This window comes from Lutra lutra, chromosome 4, assembly GCF_902655055.1.
Source record: "Lutra lutra chromosome 4, mLutLut1.2, whole genome shotgun sequence".
NCBI lineage: Eukaryota > Metazoa > Chordata > Mammalia > Carnivora > Mustelidae > Lutra > Lutra lutra.
This window is the reverse complement of record NC_062281.1, coordinates 180,274,296-180,296,231: the sequence shown is the minus strand read 5'-3', so window position 1 is coordinate 180,296,231 and position 21,936 is coordinate 180,274,296. Positions and strand designations below refer to the sequence as shown.

General features: G+C 47.5%; 1 protein-coding gene across 4 annotated transcripts; it reads right to left on the bottom strand.

Annotated features, from left to right (window-relative positions):
• Positions 1-398: 398 nt before the first annotated feature.
• On the bottom strand, positions 399-21,768 carry CNR2 (cannabinoid receptor 2). Of its 4 annotated transcripts, none has more exons than XM_047727974.1 (3): positions 21,641-21,768; positions 7,586-7,801; positions 399-3,537 (listed from the first exon to the last, which is right to left on the bottom strand). In XM_047727974.1, exon 3 carries the CDS (start codon positions 3,490-3,492, stop codon positions 2,410-2,412), a length of 1,083 nt encoding a protein of 360 aa, XP_047583930.1. In that variant the 5' UTR covers positions 3,493-3,537; positions 7,586-7,801; positions 21,641-21,768; the 3' UTR covers positions 399-2,409. The 4 variants fall into 4 exon arrangements, with proteins under 4 accessions (XP_047583930.1, XP_047583931.1, XP_047583932.1 ...); XM_047727975.1 differs by having other exon boundaries at positions 7,586-7,730; positions 21,641-21,763; XM_047727976.1 differs by lacking the exon at positions 21,641-21,768 and adding an exon at positions 7,822-8,643 and having other exon boundaries at positions 7,586-7,730.
• Positions 21,769-21,936: the final 168 nt, after the last annotated feature.

The following is a 21,936-nucleotide window of genomic DNA, read 5'->3' as shown; positions in this document are numbered from 1 at the left end:
CCCTGACGAGCAAGGAGCCCGATGCGGGACTCGATCCCAGGACGCTGGGATCATGACCTGAGCCGAAGGCAGCTGCCCAACCAACTGAGCCACCCAGGCATCCCACCATAAGAGATTCTTAACGAGAGAACAAACAGGGTTGATGGAGGGAAGGGGGTGGGGGAAGGGCTAAATGGGTGATGGGTATTAAGGAGGGCACTCGTCACGTTGATCACTAGAATTAACTAGAATTTAAATAAAAATTTAGGGGAAAAAAAAGCTCTATGCTGGATTGTCCAGAGAACTGGGGACCAAGACTCGAGCATGGAGGTCATCTCATGGGGGAAGACTAGCCAGTGACTGCCACTTAATACAGTCCATGATATGGGCTGTAATTGAGGGGTTGACTTTGTCCTTGAGGGGCTGTATCGAGTTGAATAATGTCCCCCCAGATTTCAGGTACACTCAGAACCAGTGAATGTTTCCTTATTTGGAAATAGTCTTTGTAGATGTAATTTGTTCAATTAGGATGAGGTCATACAGGATTAGAATGTGCCTTAATCCAAAGATTGACATCCTTGAAAGAAGACACCAAGAGATAAGGTGAGGAGAGGAGGGTCATATGAAGATGGAGGCAGAGATTGGAGTTATGTTGCTACAAGCCGAAGAACTTCAGGAGCTGCCAAAGGTTGGAAGAAGCAAGGAAAGATATTCCCTTAAACCTTTGCAGGGAACATGGCCCTGGTGATGCCTTGATTTTAGACTTCTAGCTTCCAGAAGCTTCCATGAAAGAGTAAGTTTCTGTTGTTTAAAGCCACTTGGTGGAAAAAATTTTTTTTTTTAAGATTTTTATTTTTAAGTACTCTCTCCACCCCACGTGGGGCTTGAACTCACAACCATGAGATAAAAAAAAATAGCACATTCCACCAACTGAGGCAGCCAGGAACCCCAAGAAATTAATACAGGACATAAAATGAAGTATACTGAGAAATAACGTTGAGTTAAGGTTGCAGCAATCTGATGTTATAGAAATCGAGTATTATTCCTAATCAAGCAGAATTTGACTGAACTAGGCCAAGAGGTTAGTGGTAAAGAGGGGCAGGTTTTGGAAACCCCAGCTTTGGGTACATATCAGCAGTGTGATCTCAGGCGAGTGATTTTTGCATCTTGAATGTTTCCTTATCAAAAAAATATGAAGGTACCAAGACCCTCTTGGTCAGGTTATTCTGAAGACTAAGTAAAATACTTCATTTGAAAGTACTTATCCCAGTGTGTGGCACATAGTAAAGATTCAATAAAAACCAGCTGGCATTTATGACCAGAGCACATAGTAGGTCTACCCTACCTAAAGTTGCCTCAATTAATCCCTATCACATGACCTTGATGATTTCCTTCATTGTACTACCAGTAATTATCTTCTTTAGTGGCTGTCTTCTCACCAAAACGTAGAATGTAAACCTCATTAGACAGGGGCAGAACCTGTCTAATTTATGGCGCACAACCAGGACTTAGCACAAAGGCTGGAATGTATTTGTGAGATGGGTGCATGAGTGAATGGACAGTGGGCACCTTGTCTTGCAAACAGACAATGGAACTGAACTGAGGGGCAACCGGGAACCATTTGGGGGTTTATAAAATCTTAGTGAATGTCTTCCTTTTTCTTGGAGTTAGACTGAGCCATTGCCTGCTTCCAGTGGAAGGACTTCAAAGGGGCCACAAAATTCTCTGAAAATTCTGTGTCAGCCAGTCCCAGCCTCCCTTGTATTCCCCAAGGACCTAGGAGGTCACAGTGACTGTGAGTGGAGATTATCAGGGAGTCAAGTGGGGCCATTGCCCTAATAACAAGATTCCTTGATCTAGAGGCTTGTCAATTACCTATGAAAGAGGTAGGATCATCACCCTTGGTCCTCATTGTATCAAATGTTTTGGTCCTCAGTAGGAAAGGGTGACCAGAGAGTGGGTTCTTTTATAGCCTTAGAACCAAGGAGGTCCCAACCATCAAGCAAGAACAGGGTTGACCAGCCATCCCATCTGACATCTTGAGATCCCGGGAAAATATTCTATTCATCTTCTCAGATGTCCTCTGAGTCCCTCATTGCTGAGCCTGAAGGCTCCACCTGGCTCCCACGCTCTCTGGAGGATGCAAGCACTAAGCCCTCTTGTTAGGGGAGGTTCTCCTAACCTGAACGTGCACCGAGCCTCCTCAAGCCTCTTGCCCACTTTGCCACTCCTCACAGGGCTTATCCAACAGTCTGCATGCAAACAGGCATGGCCAGGCTACCTGCCAGGGTCAGTGCCATCAGTCATCAGTGAAAGGGGGTAAGTATCCAAGCCTCTGGGGCCTGGCTCAAGTAAGACAATAGGGTCAAGGCTGCTCCTCCAGGGAGTGAAATGACTCTGACTCAGCTTGTTTAAAACTGTGAAAACTCATCAGCATTCAGAGCAGTTTAGTCCTCTGGACTCTGACCATGGGGTGATTTTCACATCAGCCTCTGTCTCAGTGACTGAGGACCTTGGGACTTCTTTGTTTCCTTCAAGTCCGAGTCTCCTCAGATGTTTCCTCCAGTGGGCCAGCCAGTGGTGGGCAGAGGAGCGGATCTCCCCACTCCGCAGGGCATAGATGATGGGGTTGATCATGGAGTTGACAAGGCAGAGCAAGGAGAAGAAGGCAAAGACCTTCTTGACCTGGTTGCTTAGGGTGGTGGTCAGGCTGTAGACCATGAGGGCCAGTACTGGGAGCCAGCATATGAAAAGCACGGCCAGCACCACCCCCAGGGTCTTGGCCAACCTCACATCAAGCCTCATTCGCACCATTCCTGGCATCTGCCTGTCCTGGTGTTCAGCCAAGCTGGCTACATGCTGATGGGCCTTCCAGAGGACATGCCCATATGTGTAGATGATGCCAGAGAAGAGGGAAGCAATGAACAGGAGCCAGCCCAGCAGATAGTCATTGGGGATCAGGGGGAATAGCTCAGAGCAGGGACTGGGACAGCAAGTCCATCCCATAAGAGGCAGGTAGGAGACCAATGCTGAGAGGACCCACATGATGCCCAGGGTTGCCAGTGCCCTCCCACGGGTGAGTAGGACTTTGTATGTAGGTGGATGGCACAGACAGAGGTAGCGGTCAATGGCAGTCAATAGTAGACTGCCTACAGAGGCTGTGAAGTTCATAGTCACGCTGCCAATCTTCAGTAGGAAGACAGCCTCGGAATCCATGCCATGGAAGACATGGAATTCCACAAAGTTGCAAGCAAAGATCACACTGGCAAGGAAGTCAGCCACAGCCAAGCTGCTAATGAACAGGTATGAGGGCTTCCTGCGGAGCCGGTGGGAGGACAGGATCAGGCAGAGCACAGCCAGGTTCTCCAGGGCACTTAGCAGGGCAAGAGAGGTGCACAGCACGGCAACAGCTATCCTTTGGGAACCATTCAGGACCATGTACTCTTTCATGGGGTCGAAATCCAAGCCATCCTTACAGCCATTGGCTGCCTCCATCACCCAGCGTCTCTCCATGAGGTAGGTCCCTTGGCTCCTGCTGGGCTTGTCAAGAAGCCTTTGCTGTAGTACAATGAGAAGAAGAAAGGAATCTTTTTCAATCAGGCAATAATGACTTCACACAGTCAATATAGCTCTAGACCAACCCTTTACCTGTGTTGAGGAATCACATGTTGAAATAGCAATTTATATTTTGTTCCTTTATATTTTGCCCTCTTTCCATTCTACTGGGTCACTAGATCTGTACCGGTTGCCTTAGGAGAGGTATGTGGGAATTCAAGATGCAGAAGTGGCCTGTGAGGTTTTCAGTCTTTTGTTTCCAAAAAGACCAATCCTGAGACTTCCCTTTAAAAGAGAAATCTTCAAGGGCCAATAACTAGGAAATCAAAACCAAGAAAAAATGGAATCCAGAATACTAAGATGGAGGGGATTTTTCCATTGGTTTTCTGTTCTGTGTTTGTTTGTTTGTTTGTTTGTCTGCCTGTTTTGGTAAGTAAGATGCTGAGGTTTTAACAACAAAGACAAAACTTTGTCTTCATATCAGCAGCGTTGCCAGATAAAATATAAGAAATCCAGATAAACCTGAATGCCAGATAATTAATCTTTTTTTTTTTGTATAAGTATGTTTTAAATATTGAGAAACACGAAACCAGAGCACCCAAATATCATATGGGACATCATTAGATACTATTAGAAAGCAAACTTGAAATTTCTCCAGAGGAATATACCTTCTAGCCAGGGCACATGAGTTTCCCACATGAAGGGACCCATGGGATTTGAACTCCCAACGTAAAATAACAAAATATGTAAGGACATGTGCATAAGAGTTCGCAGAAATGTCAGTAGAATGAGACTTTCAAGGACTTCATGTCATTCTTGGGAATACGTTTAATATAATTAAACCATAAGGAATCAAAACCATGAGTACATAATGGAAGACTGCCTAGGCAGATTTGAAAAAGAAGTAGAATATCTGGAATTCTGGAAGTGAAAAACAAATTCTTTGAAATAAGAACCCTTAAAGGTAGGTGAAAGAACAGAACAGATTAGTTGGAAAGCATTGATCCCAAAGGTAGATCTGGACATTTCTGAAAACGCAGCACAAAGAGACAAAGAGATGGGGCAGATGAAAGAGAGGCTAAGGACTGAATGAAAAGTCCTAGAATATATCTAACTGGAGTTTCAGAAGGGAAGAATAGAAGTGGGGGTGGGCATTGGGGAGGTCATAGAAGGGGCTGCGGAGAGTGGAAAATTGTCCAGAATTCTCCTTATCCTCCTCAGATTCAGAAATCACAGTGCACTACAAGCAGAATTTTATTTATTTATTTATTTATTTATTTATTTATTTATTACTTTCATTTATTTATTTGAGAGAGAGCGAGAGAGAAAGCATGAGAGAGTACAAGCAGGGAGAGGGAGAAGCAGGCTGCGTATGCAACAGGGAGCCTGATGTGGGGCTCGATCCCAGGACCCAGGGACCACGACCTGAGCTGAAGGCAGCCACTTAACTGGCTGAGCCACCCAGGTGCTCCTATTATTTATTTTTTTTTAAAGTTTTTATTTACTTGAGAGAGAGATAACATAAGCTGGGGAGAAGGGCGCAGAGAGAGAGAGAGAAAGAAGTAGGCTCCCTGCTAAGCAGGGAGCTTGTCCCAGGGCTTGATCCCATGACAAGATGGGATCAAGATTTTACTCAGATCATGACCTGAGTAAAAGGCAGATGCTAACCAACTGAGCCACCTAGGCACCCCTACAAGCAGGATTTTAAAAACAAATTAATTCCATATTCACATATATCATAATAAAACTTCAGAACACGAAAGACGAAGAGAAAAAATTAAAAGCAATCAGAGAGAAAGGACACAATACTAGCAAATGAATCATAATGAAACTTAAATGCAGATTTTCCAATAACAACAAAAGCCAGAAGAAAGGAGGGGGGGCGCTAAACTCTAACTCAAACTAAAGAAAGACAAGTCAAGTTGTCCATGAACAGACCTTTCCTGAAGGAACATCTAAAAGGTATGCCATCAGCAGAAAGAAATTCTTCACAGAGGGAAGAACAGAGAGGCAAGAAGGAATTGTGAACAGATATGTTTCTAAATGTATGAGCAAATAAAAACAAATGTCTGTACAAAGCAATAATAATAGGGGCGCCTGGGTGGCTCAGTGGGTTAAAGCCTCTGCCTTCAGCTCAGGTCATGATTTCAGGGTCCTGGGATTGAGCCCTGCATTGGAGGGTCTCTGCTCAGCAGGGAGCCTGCTTTCTCCCGCCCCCGCCCTGCCTACTTGTGATCTCTGTCAAATAAATAAATAAAATTTTAAGAAAAGCAATAATAATAATGCTAATTATTGATTTGGAGGGTATAAAAACAAAATGGAAGTAAAATTGTGAATCACAGTAATATAAGCCAAGAAAGACATGGAATTGAAGCTTTATTTAGACTATTTAGGCTTTTAAAAATCAAGCATTGAACTCAAGAGTATAAAATCAGCCACTCTTCACAACCCCAGTACAGCAGCTCTTTCTGCCAATGGGTCCTTTCCCTGTGCTTTAATAAACCACCATTTTCCACCAAAAAAAAAAAAAAAAAAATCAAGCATCATCTCTTACCTGCTGGTTGACTTTGATAGTTTACTAACTGAGCTCCATGCTTTTAACCAGACCCATCTTTAATCTAATTTCGACACAGCAGCAGGAGTGATCCCTTTAAAATACTTCAGATCATGCTATTTCTCTGTCCGAAACCTTGCGCAGGGACCATTCCATTCAGTGTAAAAGCCAAACAAGGTGCTTACAGTGGCCTAGAAGGCTTTATGTGTTCTGGCCCCATTACCTCTCTGATCTCCCTCATGTCATGCTTTCCTTGGTCAACCAGCTTTAGCCACACTGGCTGCCTGATGGGTCCAACCCCCTGTCATAGGGCCTTGTTCAAGATAACAAATGCCTCAGGTTTCCCATTTCTCATCTGTAAGATGAGTTTTGTGAGGGTTTAAGTAAATTAATATGATACCTGTGCTTATTATTATTATTCCGAGCATCTTCAAATGAGGATAATTCACCTACTGTGTGTGGTTGTTAAGAATAATATGCCTGACACATCTGAAGAGCTCGGTAAATGGCAGCCCCTATTATAATCCAGTATTTTAAAATTAAAAAAAAAAAAAGATTGTAGGGGCGCCTGGGTGGCTCAGTGGGTTAAAGCCTCTGCCTTTGGCTTGGGTCATGATCCCAAGGTCATGGGATGGAGCCCTGCATCGGATGGAGCCTGCTTCCTCCTCTCTCTCTGCCTGCTTCTCTGCCTACTTGTGATCTCTGTCTGTCAAATAAATTAATACAATCTTAAAAAAAGATTGTATTTATTTATTTGATAGAGAGATCGAGAGAATGAGCACACAAGCAGGGGGAACAGCAGAGGGAGGAGGAGAAGCAGGCTTCCCACTGAGCAGGGAGCCCAATGTTGGGCTCAATCCCAGGTCCCTGGGATCATAACCCGAGCAGAAGGCAAACACTTAAATAATTGAGCCACCCAGGTGCCCCTGTTTTTAAAAATTTTAAGAGAGCAGAACAATTTTTACAATTGATGGAACCCCTGTTCCTAAGTCAGGTAAAATCTGTGATCATATCACCTTTGCCCTCTCTTCAAGGCATTCTGAAGAGGATATCAAAAACCTCTCATCTAATTCAGCTCCATCATTTCAGCATTGAGAAAACAGTCCAGGGGTAGGGATGTAACGTCCTGAGGTCACCCAACCAAAGGGCAGCGGAGCTGGAACTAGATTTCATATCCCAAATCACAAGACGAGACCCTTGGTCTGGAGGTGCAGAGATGACCCTGCACACAGAAGCTGGGAAGGGGCATTTGCCTGGGACAGAGAGCAGGTGCTCAGTGTTGCCAGAGCCACACCAGAGCTGAGACAGGAAATGGTGCCAACTTCGTTCTCAGCACTGGTCACGAATGAGTGACAGTGCAAGGCTTTCTCAGTTCCCATGTCCCCACCCTGCCACTTCGGGAAGCTTCCTCCCCGCACCCTGCTGCCCCAGCCAAACTCCCCCTGTCCCCGTATGTCCCTTAGGAAACAGTCCCCTCTCATCAGAGAATGGCTTACCCCCAAGCAGAGTCCAGCCTAGAAGAGCGAGGCTGGTGTGGTGGCTGTCGGCATGCAGAGCTTCACCCAGGTCTGGTCTGGCCACTGACCTGTGGTATCATCCAAGTTAGATAAGGACCGGAAACGCAGGCCTTTGGATGGAGGGCCTAACGAGATAATATCCGATTGCAACAGGATGCAGAGAGCAACAGGAAACCCATCTCCCTGCCTGGTTCCCCTGTGGGCAGATAGAAATACCTTCTGGAATCAGAATGTCTGACTCCTAGACGGGCCTCCTTCCCTGGGCAAGGACGGGCATCTGAGTGCCCAGCATGGAGGGAGACTCTGCAGGGCCACTAGTTCCACCCTCTGCCATGGCTGGTCATGTGACCCTGGGCAAGTCCCTTCAACTTTCTGAGCCCCTTTTCTCACATATGAAACGACAAGGACAATATCTGTCCCAGTCTCTTTGGAAAAAGCTATTGACGGATGGCCTCTACTGAGGCTTTTTCACTGGGTCCACTGTGATGGGGTCTCCATTCTTTCCAGGTGTGTGTAAGACTTTACACCTGTGCATTTGTCAGGGGAAAGTGTTCATGTTTTTTACCCCATGTCCGGGGAGTTCCAAATAGTAAGAAGGACAGAGGCAGACAAAACCATTTCGTGACTGACTCTGTACAAAAGGACAATTGAAAGAGAACCGCCCCACCAGCCAAGTGCCACCCCGCCTTAGAACAAGCCAAAGCCCCAGAGATACCTGACACGCTTTGGTCAGACAGCATGTTGGTGCTCGGCGGCTAAGCCGCAGCCTACAGCCTGCAGCCTGACTTAGGCTGAGTGGGTGGGAAGGGAACCTTCAGGTGAGGGGGTGGTGGTGGGAAGGTGCAGGGAGTTGCCCCTGGGGGGGTTTTCCACCTGAACTGAAAGTACGAAGTGAAAATGAATGCCATAGTAACAACTGCCCCCGCGTTCCTAGTGTTTAAAGCCAGGGACAACCTGTGAGGTGAAAAGAACGTGACTCTCTGACTGTGGTCACTACACCTACAGTGAAAAGCTGAGATTAGAGGTCAAGAGCCAGCATTTTTCTCTCTGACTGGGAGTGGGTGGTGGGGGTGGGTGAGGTCCTGGGGTCCAGTTCCTGTTCTGCTACTGAGCGTCTTTGGATAGCTCCCTTCTCCTTTTTGGGTCTTTCTTTTTTCATCTATCTACTTTTCTTTCTTTCTTTCCTTCTTTCTTTCTTTCTTTCTTCCTTCCTTCCTTCCTTCTTTCTTTCTTTCTTTCATTCTTTTTAAAAAAAGACTTTATTTATTTATTTGGCGCAGAGAGAGAGATCACAAGCAAGGGGAGAGACAGGCAGAGGGAGAGGGAGAGGCAGGTTCCCTGCTGAACAGGGAGCTCGACGTGGGGCTCTATCCTAGGACCCTGGGATCATGACCTGAGCTGAAAGTTGCTTAACTGACTGAACCACCCAGGCGCCCCTCTTCTCTCATCTTGAAAGCAGGTGGGTAGACTGGGTGATTTTTTAGGTCTCCTTCTGGATATTCACCACGTCGAATCCCAGTGTCGCAGGTTTTGCAACCAGACCTCTCTGGATTGGAATCCAGCTCTCTACTTTATGGGTTGTGTGACATTGGGCAAGTTACTTCACCTTTTTGGGCCTCTGTCTCGTTCATCTGTAAATGAGAGAAATACCACCCTTATCACACTGTTGTGCAGATTAAGTAACAGAAGTTTACTAAACTTGTGGCACTGTGCCTGGCTCCCAGCACATGTCCAGTGAAAGGCAGGAAGTGACTTCATTGAGTTAGTTTATAGGATTTTACAGGATTCTGTGCTTGAGTCTTATCTGACCCACACCTGAGAGCTGAGGCAGATAGAAATCTCTCTGTTTATTCTCAGCTGACACTTTGCTACCATGAAGGCCAAGCCATCATGTTTTTTAAAAACTTATTTGGAGGGGCCTGGCTGGCTCAGATGGAACAGCGTGTTACTCTTGATCTTGGGCTAGTGAGTTTGAACCCCACATCAGGTGTAGAAATTACTTAAATAAGTACAACTTTTTAAAAAATAAATAAAAATAAAAATCTGTTTGACCTGCATGACCTTCTGGACCTGCTTCCCAGCAGGCTGGGCTCTTGGTGCTGTGTCCAGCTGTAGGAAGGGAATCATGGGGGCTTCCTTCCACATTCCTTCTCCCAGTTCCCCTTGTTGTTTGACAGCACTTGGCTGCAAGTTTTAAGGAAGTTCTATGGAGTTTCGGGCTGTAGGCTATTGTCTTTGCCCAAATCTTATCTATTTTTTTCAGGTCCTAAATCAAGGCCACCTTCTCCAGGAAGCCTTCTCTGATTTCTCCCATCTCCTCCAGGTGGATGAAACTCATTGAGTTCTGCTGCATGGATCACTGTCTACCTTCTATTCTTTGTAACAATAATATATATCTCATCTTGCTTCCTGGACTGTGAGCTTCTAGTTTTGAGAGTAGAATCTGGGCGAGGGAGTGATGACATCTTTGTATTCTAGTTCCCCTCACACTGAAACAAAATTCTTTTAATGACAGGTTCCAAGCTAAGCTAAGCAGCCTTTATGGAGGTAGAAGTCAGCCCTGAGAAGGGAGACAATTAGATGGCCCTTGAGCCTCTACTTCCTGTTCCCAAACCATGACAGACATTGCCCATTGGTCCCAGTCCCTCATTCTGAGCCTCACCATGAGCTCCTCACCAGAGCACTGCTTGCCCAGGGAACCAGACTTCTGGAAAGACTGGGAACCACAAAGAGCAGGTCAAAAGCAGAGAGTGAACTGAAAGATTGGCAACTGTCCTTGCTCTTGACCTTGTACTTTTGACCTTGTAAACAGACAACTACAGTAGTCATCCGAGGGGAGGGGGAACAGCATGTGGATGAAAGAAACTAAAATCTCTTCTGCGGTATAAGTCCAGGAGAAGTTTATTGATGCAAGGCAAAATATAGAAATTGTCCTAGGGGAGAGAAGCAAAGGGCTGCCCAGACCGATTGATTGATTGATCGATTGATTTCTAAGATTTGCATATATTTGACAGAGAGAGAGAGAGCAAGCGAGCACAAGCAGGGGGAGCAGCAGAGGGAATGGAGAGGCACACTCTTCACTGAGCAGGGAGCCTGATGCGGGGCTCGAACCCAGGACCCTGAGATCATGACCTGAGCTGAAGGGAGATACTTAACAACTGAGCCACACAGGCACCCCCAAGGCTGATTTCTTCAGTACTTTCTCTTTGGATTTCCAGCACTGGAGCACAGGGCCTGGCATAAAGCAAGCACTTAGATATTTTAAAATAAACTTACTGAATAAATGAATAAATGAATGAACGAATGAATGAACAAATGTAAACTGAGGAAAAAAGCAGTCTTCTTCAGAGAGACTCTGTGCTTTCTTTTCCCTCAGCTGCCAGGAAGCTTAGAACTAAATCCGATGTAAACCTGCAGTCCTGAGTCATTCAAGGTTGGTTCCTGATTCATTTCTTCTTCTTTTTAAAGTGGTTTCTAGTGTTTTGCTTTTATTTCCACTGCCCTAATTCATAATATAGGCCACCTCCAGTCCTTTAAGGAAAGAATTTGTAATTTATAAAAATTGGCACAAAGGATCATCATTAAGTCTGTTCTTAAATGTCTAGTGGTTGGCAAAGAAACTCATGCCCCATGTGTGGAGCTCTACGATTCCATCCCAAGTCGGCTGTCCACCCATCATTCGCCACTCCCATCCAGGAGTCTGTGGGGCCACTACCTGCTGTCTTGACACTCATTCTCCCTGGACCTTCCTTCCTCATCTATATGTATCAGCTCCAGCCTCTCTCCTGGGAGGAATTAAGCTAAATGGTGCCTGAGGCCTCTTTCCACTGCAGCAAAGGTTAAGGGCCAAGGTTTTGGAATGAAACATTGCTGGCTTCACATCCCAGCCCTGTGTGTGGGCTGTGTGACCTGGGGGCCAGTTCCTCAAACTCTCTGAGCCTCAGTTTCTTCATCTGTGGCTGGGGACATGATTACTACCTGCATTGTTGATGTGCAGATTACATAATGATTTAAAACAATTAAGCAATCTTGTGGGTGTCTGAGTGAGCTGTAGTGTGTTTGTGTGTGACATGGTGGAAAGAAAAGGGTCCCAGGTTAGGAATCAGATGCTCAGGGTTGGAGTCTGGCTCTGACACCAGTTGGTTCTAGGGCGTAGTCACTTTCTCTCCCTCTCCCCTGTACTGCCGTCTGAAAAGAGGATCGGGGGATAACGATGATGAGGCTTGGCACTGGACTAGCTCCACACATTATCTTATTTAAACCTCCAAACAGCCTTGCAAAGCTGGTATAATTATTTTCCATATTTTACAGATGAGGAAATTGGGGCCCAGAGATTTAAGAAACTTGCTGGGGGCCCCAGGAACCTGCAGTCTTGTTCATTCCTCTGAAGCCCCAGGGTCCATCCTGTTGTTTTACATTCTTTAATTCTTGGTAATTAACTAGCTGATCTGAAATCTCCCCACAGGACAGTTTTGTTGAGTCTTTTCAAATATCTTCTTCCTTTTTTTCAGCTACCTTATACTCCAGCAACTTCCCTTTTAAGGAATGAACTACTAATGCCCATATTGTATTTGACAGTTTGCATAATTTTCCCCACTGTTATCTGAGGCAGGTAGCATTTCTTGAGCAAACAAGTTCAGAGAAGGCATGTCACCCAAAATTCACAGCAAGTGATGGGCAGAACTAGGACTTCAGCCCTTGTGCTTTGACAAAGTCAGGTTGGTAATGGGACAGGATCTAATGCAGGACACTGCTGAGGGTGATGGTTCTAACAACAGACACAGGCCATCTTTGGTCTTTAGCCCCAGAGGCAAATCGCATCATTTCTCTTTCTGGCTTTTTCCTCTATTGACCAATTTCATTCAGTAATGCCTCCTTGGCTACATTAGTGGGTCTAAATTTTAGTCTTATCCCCACCAACCTCGTGGAGTCCTCATCTCCTCACCCCCAAGGATTTGCCAGTCAGGCTCTTGGGCTTTGGAGTTAGACCTGACTTCCAGTCCTGGCACCACCAAACGTTAGTTCTATGCCCTCAGATGAAGTCACTACTGTATTCACTTGTTTTCCTCAGTTTCCTCATCTGTAAAATGGGAGTAAACAAACAGTGCACTCTTCATCGGTGATGGTGAGGCACAAGAATTAATTGAGATAGCATCATGCTTAATACAGTGCCTGGCACACAGTGAGCCCTCCATTGATGGCAGACTATATATATATATATAAAATATACAGTAGCCAGACAATATATATAAAATACACATACATATCACAGCTTTCTTCTGACTTCCCCAAGTTCTTTGCTAACTGGCACTGAATGAGAATGACAACAGCTTCTCTGTCATGCCCTTGGGCTGGTGAAGAGGGTCAAGGAGAAAGGCTGAGAGTCAGGAAGGGGGTTGGGACAGTGTTAGGAGAACAGAGGGAGAAGATCACATTTCCATTCAGGATGTTTGGTGTTGAGTGAATGGGAGTGAAAGGGAGAGTGCCGGGGAGTCTGACAGATTATTAACCAGGCTGGGAAAAGGAAGTCGGCACCTCTCAACCTGCAGTCCAGACAAGAGCCCTGGGCCAAGGAGACAGGTTCCAGTGTGGGATGGAACTGAAGGCTGGGTAACCTCAGACCAAACGGTCCTCTTCTCTGTATGCCCATCTGCACCACCAATGGGTTTTTGATGACACCTCAAAGGGTCCTTCCAGCTTGGAAGCTGTGCAATTAACCCCATGGGACGCGGTGGGAAGGGGGTGTCATTAGATTGCAGATGAGCTGGCATGAGAAAGCCAGCTCAGGAAAGCCTGGAGCAACGGTTCTCAAACTCTGCCATCTCAGCACCCCTTTACCCTCCTAAAAGTTACCCAGACCCTAAAGGGCTCTCATTGAGGTAGATTCCATCTTTTACTATGTACTATATTAGAAAATAAAATTGAAAACTTAAAAAATGTGTTGAAGGCACCTATTACATTATTACATACTAATAGAGATAACATATTTCTCATTAGAATTTCTTTGGGGGAACCTCTTAATGGTCTGGCAGCTGGATTTTCATCCCTGCTTCTGCATTCAGCCCGTGGCCATATGTCACTGTGGTTAAAGTAGGTGAAGAAAATGAATTCGTCACTGTCCTGTCGTACTTCCTTTGTGGTGGGCACTCTAAGAGGCTTTTTACCTACATAGTCTCCTTTATCTTGTAAATTGCACTTTTGGATAGATTGTCTCATCCAATACCCCCTCCCCCCGGACTTTTTTCTAAGAGGGAGAGGTGGGTGGGAGGGGCAGGGTGTGGTGGAGGGAGAGAATCCCAAGCAGGCTCCATTTCCAGCACAGAGCCTGACACAGGGCTCAATCTCGTGACCCTGCGATCATGACCTGAGCCGAAATCAAGAGCCAGACGCTGAACCCACTGAGCCACCCAGGCATCGCTTTTCCTGTTTTAAGATGAGGAAGCTGAGGCTTAGCTAGATGGATTTGCCCAAGGTGGCACAGCTTGCAGCTGGCAGAATCAGAACTCAGTCCTAGGCCATGATGCTGGTGGCCGGCCTGGAGGGAGGGGCGGCATCTTTCCCATACTTTGGGCAACAATCTCTTCCCTCTCCTTTTCCTCCTTTCCTCCCTGGACTGTTTGCTCCAGCCAGGGCCTCCAGCGCCTCTGTTAGCTGCCAGGATCTCAGCGCCAAGAGAGCAGGTGCTCGTCGTCCGTTTCGATCACTACTGTGTCTCAAGTGCCTGGCACCCAGCCTGGCACACGGTAGCTGCTCGGTAAATATTTGCCAAATGAATTGGTTGAAGGACTTCTTGCCGATCCTTGTGAAAATCCTGAAGGAGGGTGACCGTCTTCAATATTTCCAAAGGGGACGCAACGGATCTCTTTACAGGGGGAAAGAAGGCTGATGGAGTGTGTATCAGCAAGAAGGGCATCCCAGGCTTAGCATTTCAGAAGTGATTCCCAAAGGCTCAATGGTGAGAGGACTTAGGACAAGCCTTTCAGAGCCTCACCTGCCCTGCTGTAAACGGGGGAGGGTGGGATCGTGGGCGACTGCACCTTAATACACGCCGCTTGCTGTGTGCCAAGCATGGCTTTGCCTGTGATCTTGGCTAATCCTCACAAGAAGCAAGGGAAGGCAGTACTGTTATCCTTGCCTCTGTTTTGCAGATAAGGTGACCAACGCACATAGAGACGAAGTGACTTGCCTGAGGTCCTACAGAAGGGCAGAGCGCAATTTGAACCCAGGCTCAGACCTGTAATCATCAGACCTTCTGCTCCCGGTTGCTCAGCCGGCTTCTGCAGCCTTCTCCGGGGACCTCTATCCTTTCTGGGGGGCTCCTTGAAATTCTGTGAGTAGCATAAGGTCCCCTGCTTCCCGCCTCACCAGATCCCAGGGTTCAGGGTCTCAGGATGGGCTGTCTGATGACATGTGTCTTAGTTCTGTCCCAACAGGGAGCTTCCTTGTGATTCAGGGCTCCCATTCTCTGCCCTTCACCTTCATCTTTATAATAGGAATTAAAAGGCCTCTACCTCTCTTTCAAAGAAAACCTGCTACAGAAAAGTTTGAAGGCTCAGTCACAGTAAAGTCTAAATGACTGATCACAGCGCATGGATCTCCGTGACCCTGAGGGTGGTCTGCTATGCGTGAAAGCTTGGTTATCCGTCATTGGGAAGGGTGTGTGGTGTGTGTGTGTGTTTAAAGATATTATTTGTTTATTTGAGAGAGAGAGAGAAAGAGAGTGTAAGTGGGAGGTGAGGGGGGGGCAGAGAGAGAGGGAGAAGCAGTCTCCCCACCGAGCAGAGACCCCAGTGCAGGGCTAGATCCCAGGACCCTAAGTTCAGCACCTGAGCCAAAGGCAGACACTTAACTGACTGAGCCACCCAGGCGCCGCAGTTAGGGAGCATTGCTAAAATCATACCTGGAGATGGCTGGTCACCCCTTCTGACCATGAAGTGCTCTCTGTAGGGCAAACAAGACCTTAAAACCATGATGACGAGGACTTTTTATGGGGCTTCTCTATACAGCAGAGTAGGCAAGGCTTAAACGAGCGGCGGACACTGGGAATCATGTGCCATTCCCCCAGCCTCCTCGACTTCTTCCTGGCTCCCTGGATCCTAAAGGGCAGGGTCCCTGCCCTAACCTTGATTCTGGTTCTTTCTAGTTGCTGCAGTGGGGTTTGCGATTCAGACTGGTTCGTCCAGCAGGTGGGAGTGGTGGGATGACAGAGCAGGCCAGTTCTTGAAACAGCAGTGAGCATGACAGTTATAGGAAGTAACACTGAATGAGCGCTTGTTGTATACCATGTGCTGGACACCGTTCTGTGAACTTGACATATTAACTCATATATTCTGCATGACAAGACAACCAGGGCACTGGGAGTAGTCCCATTTTATAATTGAGGAAACTGGGACCTGCAAGGAGGCTGATGCACACAGGCTTGAGGCCACTGACGTCTGGGTGGTGACAGAGTGGCTAGAGGTCACAGAGAAGCTGAATGCAGACTGATCAGTGAATTAAATCTGGAGTGGGCCGTCCCGCCATGGAGAGATGGGGAGAAGCCGGAGACGGGCCAGACATTGGGGGACGTGATGTTCACACACACTCTGCCTACCCCTTTGTGATAGAGCGAATAATGTGCACGTGTGTATCTGCTTGCTTTGGAGCCTGGGGTGGTGAAGAGGAAGGCATGTTCTCATTTCTGGCCTGGAATTTGGGATCAGACCCAGTGTACTGATTCCCTTGGTACATAATGTGCAAGGAGGCCTGGGTTTCCATCTCCTGCTTCCGTAAAGGGAGGTGATAAACAGATAAGGATCAATGGAGGGTAAGAAGGAAACTTACAGGGGCACCTGGGTGGCTCAGTCAGTTCAGTGTCTGACTTCGGCTCAGGTCATGATCTGAGGGTCCTGGGATCAAACCCGGTGTCCGGCTCTGTGCTCAGTGTGGAGTTTGCTTCTCCCTCTCCCCCAGCCTCTCTCTTGCTGATTCTCTCTTTCTGTGTCAAATAAATAAATAAAATCTAAAAAAAAAAAAAGAGGAGGAATGTATAGACAGAGGTTTAAAAGGCAGCCCCAAGTCATAGCTGTGAGTTCTGCTGCTGCCTCTCTTATTAGATCTGTGGTCTCTTGGGCAAATGGCCTCACCTCCCTGAGCCTCAGTATCGTCATCTGTAAAAAGGGGATAATGAAAGTTTCTCCACTCAGGGCCGTTGTGAGGAGTAAATGGAGAAGGCGGCACATCGCAGATGCGTAGCACAGTGCCTCGCTGGCACTCAGTGTACCCTCAGTAAACGTGAACCATTATGTTTCTTGTCTATGTGCTGGGCTCTCTGAGGATCGTGCCCCAAACGGAAAGAGTAAAATAAAATAGAATGAGGGGGTCAGACTGGAATGTGTCCAGTCTCTTGCGACTCAGGAACTGTTTCACAGTAATATATCATGTTAGAAACCCCAATGGGAATTAGTTGGGCCATTTCATGATTTTTTTTTTTTTTAAAGATTTTATTTGTTTATTTGACAGAGAGAGATCACAAGTAGACAGAGAGGCAGGCAGAAAGAGAGAGGGAGGGAAGCAGGCTCCCTGCTGAGCAGAGAGCCCGATGCGGGACTCGATCCCAGGACCCCGAGATCATGACCTGAGCCGAAGGCAGCAGCTTAACCCACTGAGCCACCCAGGCGCCCCATCATTTCATGATTTTGTATGGCCCGTGAAGAAGGAAGCGATTTTAAGTCAAATGTACTATTTTCAATAAGAGAATCGGTTCAAAATTTTCCCTCGCATTTATTTTAAACCATTTATAATACATGCATGATCTGTGAAGAGCAATTCTGACTTCTCTTCACTTTCCAAGGGGCAACTGTTCTTGATCTCTGTACATTCAGGACAGAAGAGATGGCCTGGTGGGTGAACACATTTTGAAGTGGTGTTTTATTGGGGGACCAAATGGACATTAAAATAGACTGAGATTGGGACGCCTGGGTGGCTCAGTTGGTTGAGCAGCTGCCTTCGGCTCAGGTCATGATCCCAGCGTCCTGGGATCGAGTCCCACATCGGGCTCCTTGCTTGGCGGGGAACCTGCTTCTCCCTCTGCCTCTGCCTGCCATTCTGTCTGCCTGTGCTTGCTCGCTCTCCTCTCTCTCTGACAAATAAATAAAATCTTTAAAAAAAAATAAAATAAAATAGACTGAGATATAACAAGAGAAGGGAAATCACTTTCGGGACTGGAGGGTTTGAATTCTGGCATTTGACGCTTAGACAGCTGATTTGGACCTTTTTAGAAGAATCTTAAGCAAGAGAAAATAGATCTCAGGTCCCTGTTGGCAAGTGTCTCCCTGCATGTCTCCTGCAAGTGGAGATCGCCTTTATGCCCGACACAGGCGAAGACAGAGCACATGTTATTTTCTCTCTCTCTTTTTTTAAAAGATTTTGTTTATTTATTTGACAGAGATCACAAGTAGGCAGAGAGGCAGGCAGAGAGAGAGAGATGGGGAAGCAGGCTCCCTGCTGAGCAGAGAGCCTGATGCGGGACTTGATCCCAGGACCCTGAGATCATGACCTGAGCCAAAGGTAGAAGCTTAACCCACTGAGCCACCCAGGTGCCCTTCTCTTTTTAACACTCTCTGAAATTTCGGGATGTGCAGTAATTTTCCTGGTAAGCTATATAAGAAATGTGATCAGATAAACACGATTTATGAAGTTTGAGGTAAATTTGCAGGGAAGAGATCAACTTTCTTTTCCTTATTTCCTCGTGTTTCTGACATCAGAGTTCCTTTTGCATCTTGTCTTTAATCTGGTTCATTAAGGGTATAAATTAAATAATAAATGATGAAGAAAAAGATCAACCTAAAACCGTAAATCAATGGCCAAATGATAAACATCCTGGTTGGAAGAAATTAGATCATCATTTGTTTGATCACCGCTAACTTCTGCTTTTGATTCTTCTGTTTATCTTAAGAAGTTCTCACACTGAGAAAAATACCTTTTAAGTAGCAAAATAATTACTCACTGATTTTTTTTAAAAAATGGAACCAAGCTCCATGACCTTCTAATGGTGTGAACCTTCTGGAACACCTCCCTTCCTGTTAGGCAAAGCTGGTGGAAAATAATGAAAACACAGACCTGGGTTTGCGGCTTGTCTCTGCCATTTACCTGCTGTGACTGAGCCTTGGTGATCTCATCTGCCAAGTGGGTACCATTAAGATAGGACTCATGTGAAGTCTTGGAGAAAGTCTGTGAAATACCTTGCATGCCCTTCTGGTTCTCAGCAGGCTCCCGTCCTCTGCTTTTAGCTCCATCAGATACCCCCGGGACCCAGACGGATCCACGGAGACCCACAGAGTGTGGATCTGCTGTCTAGCAGAGGCAACACCGTGAACGCAGCTGTGGTTCTCAGAGGAACTTTGGGGTGGCCCCAACCCCCCAGGGAGAGAAGGGCAGAGGGGAGAGGGGAGTTGTGGTGGGAGGGGCTGCCTCTGATTCACTATGTGAGCAGAAGACTGAGGGGCTCCCCTGTAGGGGTAGGAGCAGGTAGGGGAGGAGAAGAGAGGCAGCAAAGCCCACAGGACATCTGACCCAACCCATTTCTGCCCAGAGGTCTCAACAACATGCTTCCAGTTTGGATGGGATCCCAGCAACCTTCTTTCTCATATTTGGCTTTAATGACCCGGGGGGGATCCTGCCCTTCTGGCCTACCCCACTGATCTGTCCTTTTCTTCCCTTGACCTTTGGGGTCTTCACTGCATGGGGGTGGGGCAGGATACACCCCATGCTCTGTGGACCCTCTCTCTCCAGAGGAAATGGAGGGAACAGGGAATAATGGGTCTTAAATTCTTTTCTGAGCTTAGCTGGAAGGGGGTTTATGGTTCCTTGAGGCTGTGATGGGCCATAGCGCTTTCAAGGAGCCCTCCATAGCAGGGTCCCTAGCTGGTTCTTATGGCAATAGAGCTGGTTTTGTGTTCAGACAGCCCGGAGTTTGACTCTTGGCTTTGCCATTTACCACCAGCTATATGACCTTGGGCAAGGTCTTAATCCTGCGTGAGCTTCAGTTTCTCACCTCTCAGATGTGGGTGCTGACGGTGCACCTCTCTCAAGGCTGTTGTGAGCACCGGGCAAGAGAAGGCAGCAGACCTAACAGAGCTATGGCACGTAGTGAACACTCCGTAAACGTGAACTTCAAGAAAATAAATGAGCTTCCCTTTGAGGCAGGATGGTAATGTTGGGCTTCATTTTTGGAGCTGGAGAAACTATGGGTTAGAAACGTGACGTGAGGGGCACCTGGGTGGCTCAGGCAGTTAAGTGTCCGTCTTTGGCTCAGGTCATGATCCCGGGGTTCTGCGATCGAGTCCTGCATCTGGCTCCCTGCTCAGCAGAGGAGTGTGCTTCTCCCTCTGCCTCTCACCTCATTTGTGCTCTCTCTCTCTCTCTCTCTCTCTCAAATAAATAAAATCTTAAAAAAAAAAAAACGGGGGGGGGGTGATGCGGCTCATCCCAGGCCACCTGACCTATCAGTGAGGAGGACTTGGGTACAGCTGCTGGTCTCCCTTCAAAAAGCAGCCTCGGTGTCTCCCCGCCAAGGGACGTCTTACAGGGGTTGAGGTAGAAAGCAGAAACTGTCTGAAGAGAGTCCTTTTTTCTGTTCTTTGTGAAAGCCCGAGTTCAGTGAGAAGGTGAAGCTGAGGTCCCAGGTGGGTGGGGAGAAGAGCCTCTATCTGTGATCCAAAGCCAAGGACACAGGTCCCAGGGTCTCGGGTCCCTTGAGTTTTCACATCCTGGGCTCTGCTGTCTTGGGGAGATCGTGGGGCCTCTGGGTGAAGTTACCGGGTGGTAACCCAATCCTGAGGTTAAACTCAAGGCACAGTGGTTTCAAATCGTGGCAAAGAATCTGGACTCCAGGCACATGAGGGAAGTGGACAGGGCTGGACTTCAGGGATCCAACCCCTTTGGACAACAGGCATCCATCATAGGAGAAGCCAGGGCAGCATGAAAGCCAGGTGCCCCCCTTATTCTGTGCTCTGTATGAGCCCCTAGGATTCGCTGGGCAATGCTGGCAAGGGAGAGAAGCTAACTACACACTGAGACTCCTTTTCTGACCAGTCCAGTAGAGTGAGAGCTCTGAGTCCTACTGAATGTGCTTTAATGAGAAAGACCCAAAGAACATTCCGTGTATATCTGAGAGCTCAGGGTAAGAGTAACAGGTGCAACAAAGATGGGGAGGGAAGACAGGAGACACACTGGAGGGCTCTGCTCAGATGAGCCATGCTACCATTTTGCCCACCTTAGCCACCTGCTCTCAACTGACCAAAAGGTGAAGGAAGTGGTTCTTTGGTAGAAATTGATGCTGGGGCCAGTGTCGTTGGGGTCCTGCCTCCCAGGGCCTGCCCCAGTTCCTTTTGTGCCCCTTCTCTGCCTCAGTCCTGGCCTTTGTGTCCTCAAGGTGTCTACCTGCCACCCATTCGAGGGAAAAACAGCCTGCAGCCCCCTCCTCCCCAGGAGCGGCAGATGGTGTGATGATCAGAATTGCCACCTTAAAGCCATTTGCTGAGCCTGGGTTCTCAGCCAGTGTCGCCACAGCCAGCCCTCCCCACAGGCCCATGAGTGCTGGTCTTGGGCCCAAAGTTCTGAGAAGAGCGAGCTGAGCGGGAAGGAGGGGGATGGATTTTCCTGAGGCCATGGAGTTACCAGCGCTGAGAGTAACCTGGGTGCTGGCTTGCTACAGACCCCTGGCCTCCCCTGGGTCTAGTGTGGCGCTAAGACACTCCTGAGCCGCCCCGGTCAGGCTGTTGGCGTATAGGTGACTACCTCCTTCTGTGAGTGCTGATTCGTGGTCCTGTCCAAGGGTGAGGACCGCACAGCCCTGAGCCTGCCTGTGAGTGGTCCTCACACACCTTAGGAGTCCTCCCCATAGGGGATCAGTTTCCCGCCCCTGGACAGACCCCCCAGCTTCTGACATCCCTGGGGGGAAGGGGTAAAGGAGGAACACAGGTTTCACAAAACATATAAGTTCTCTGAAATGAGGAAGAGGCCCCAAATAAAACAACAACAGAAAGTTACTCACCGTGGTCTGTGGCTGAGCTCCCGGACCCTGCCGGGCGCTGAGGAGTCCTGGTGGTTGTATGTCTGGGAGCTGCCCTGGGTCCCAGTCAGAGCTCCTGTTCTCAGCCACCCAAGTCGGCTTTCTCTCGCTTTTACTCTTTCTCACAGATGAGTGAACATGAGGAGGTCTGGCCTTCCGTCCCCGTCACCACTTCCCCTCTGGGTCCCCAGTGCCACAGCTTTTTTGTCCCTGTAATTGAGCTATTTCTCACAAGGAACCCTGGTCAGGGTGGGCATAGGTATAGGCCCTGGAGTCAA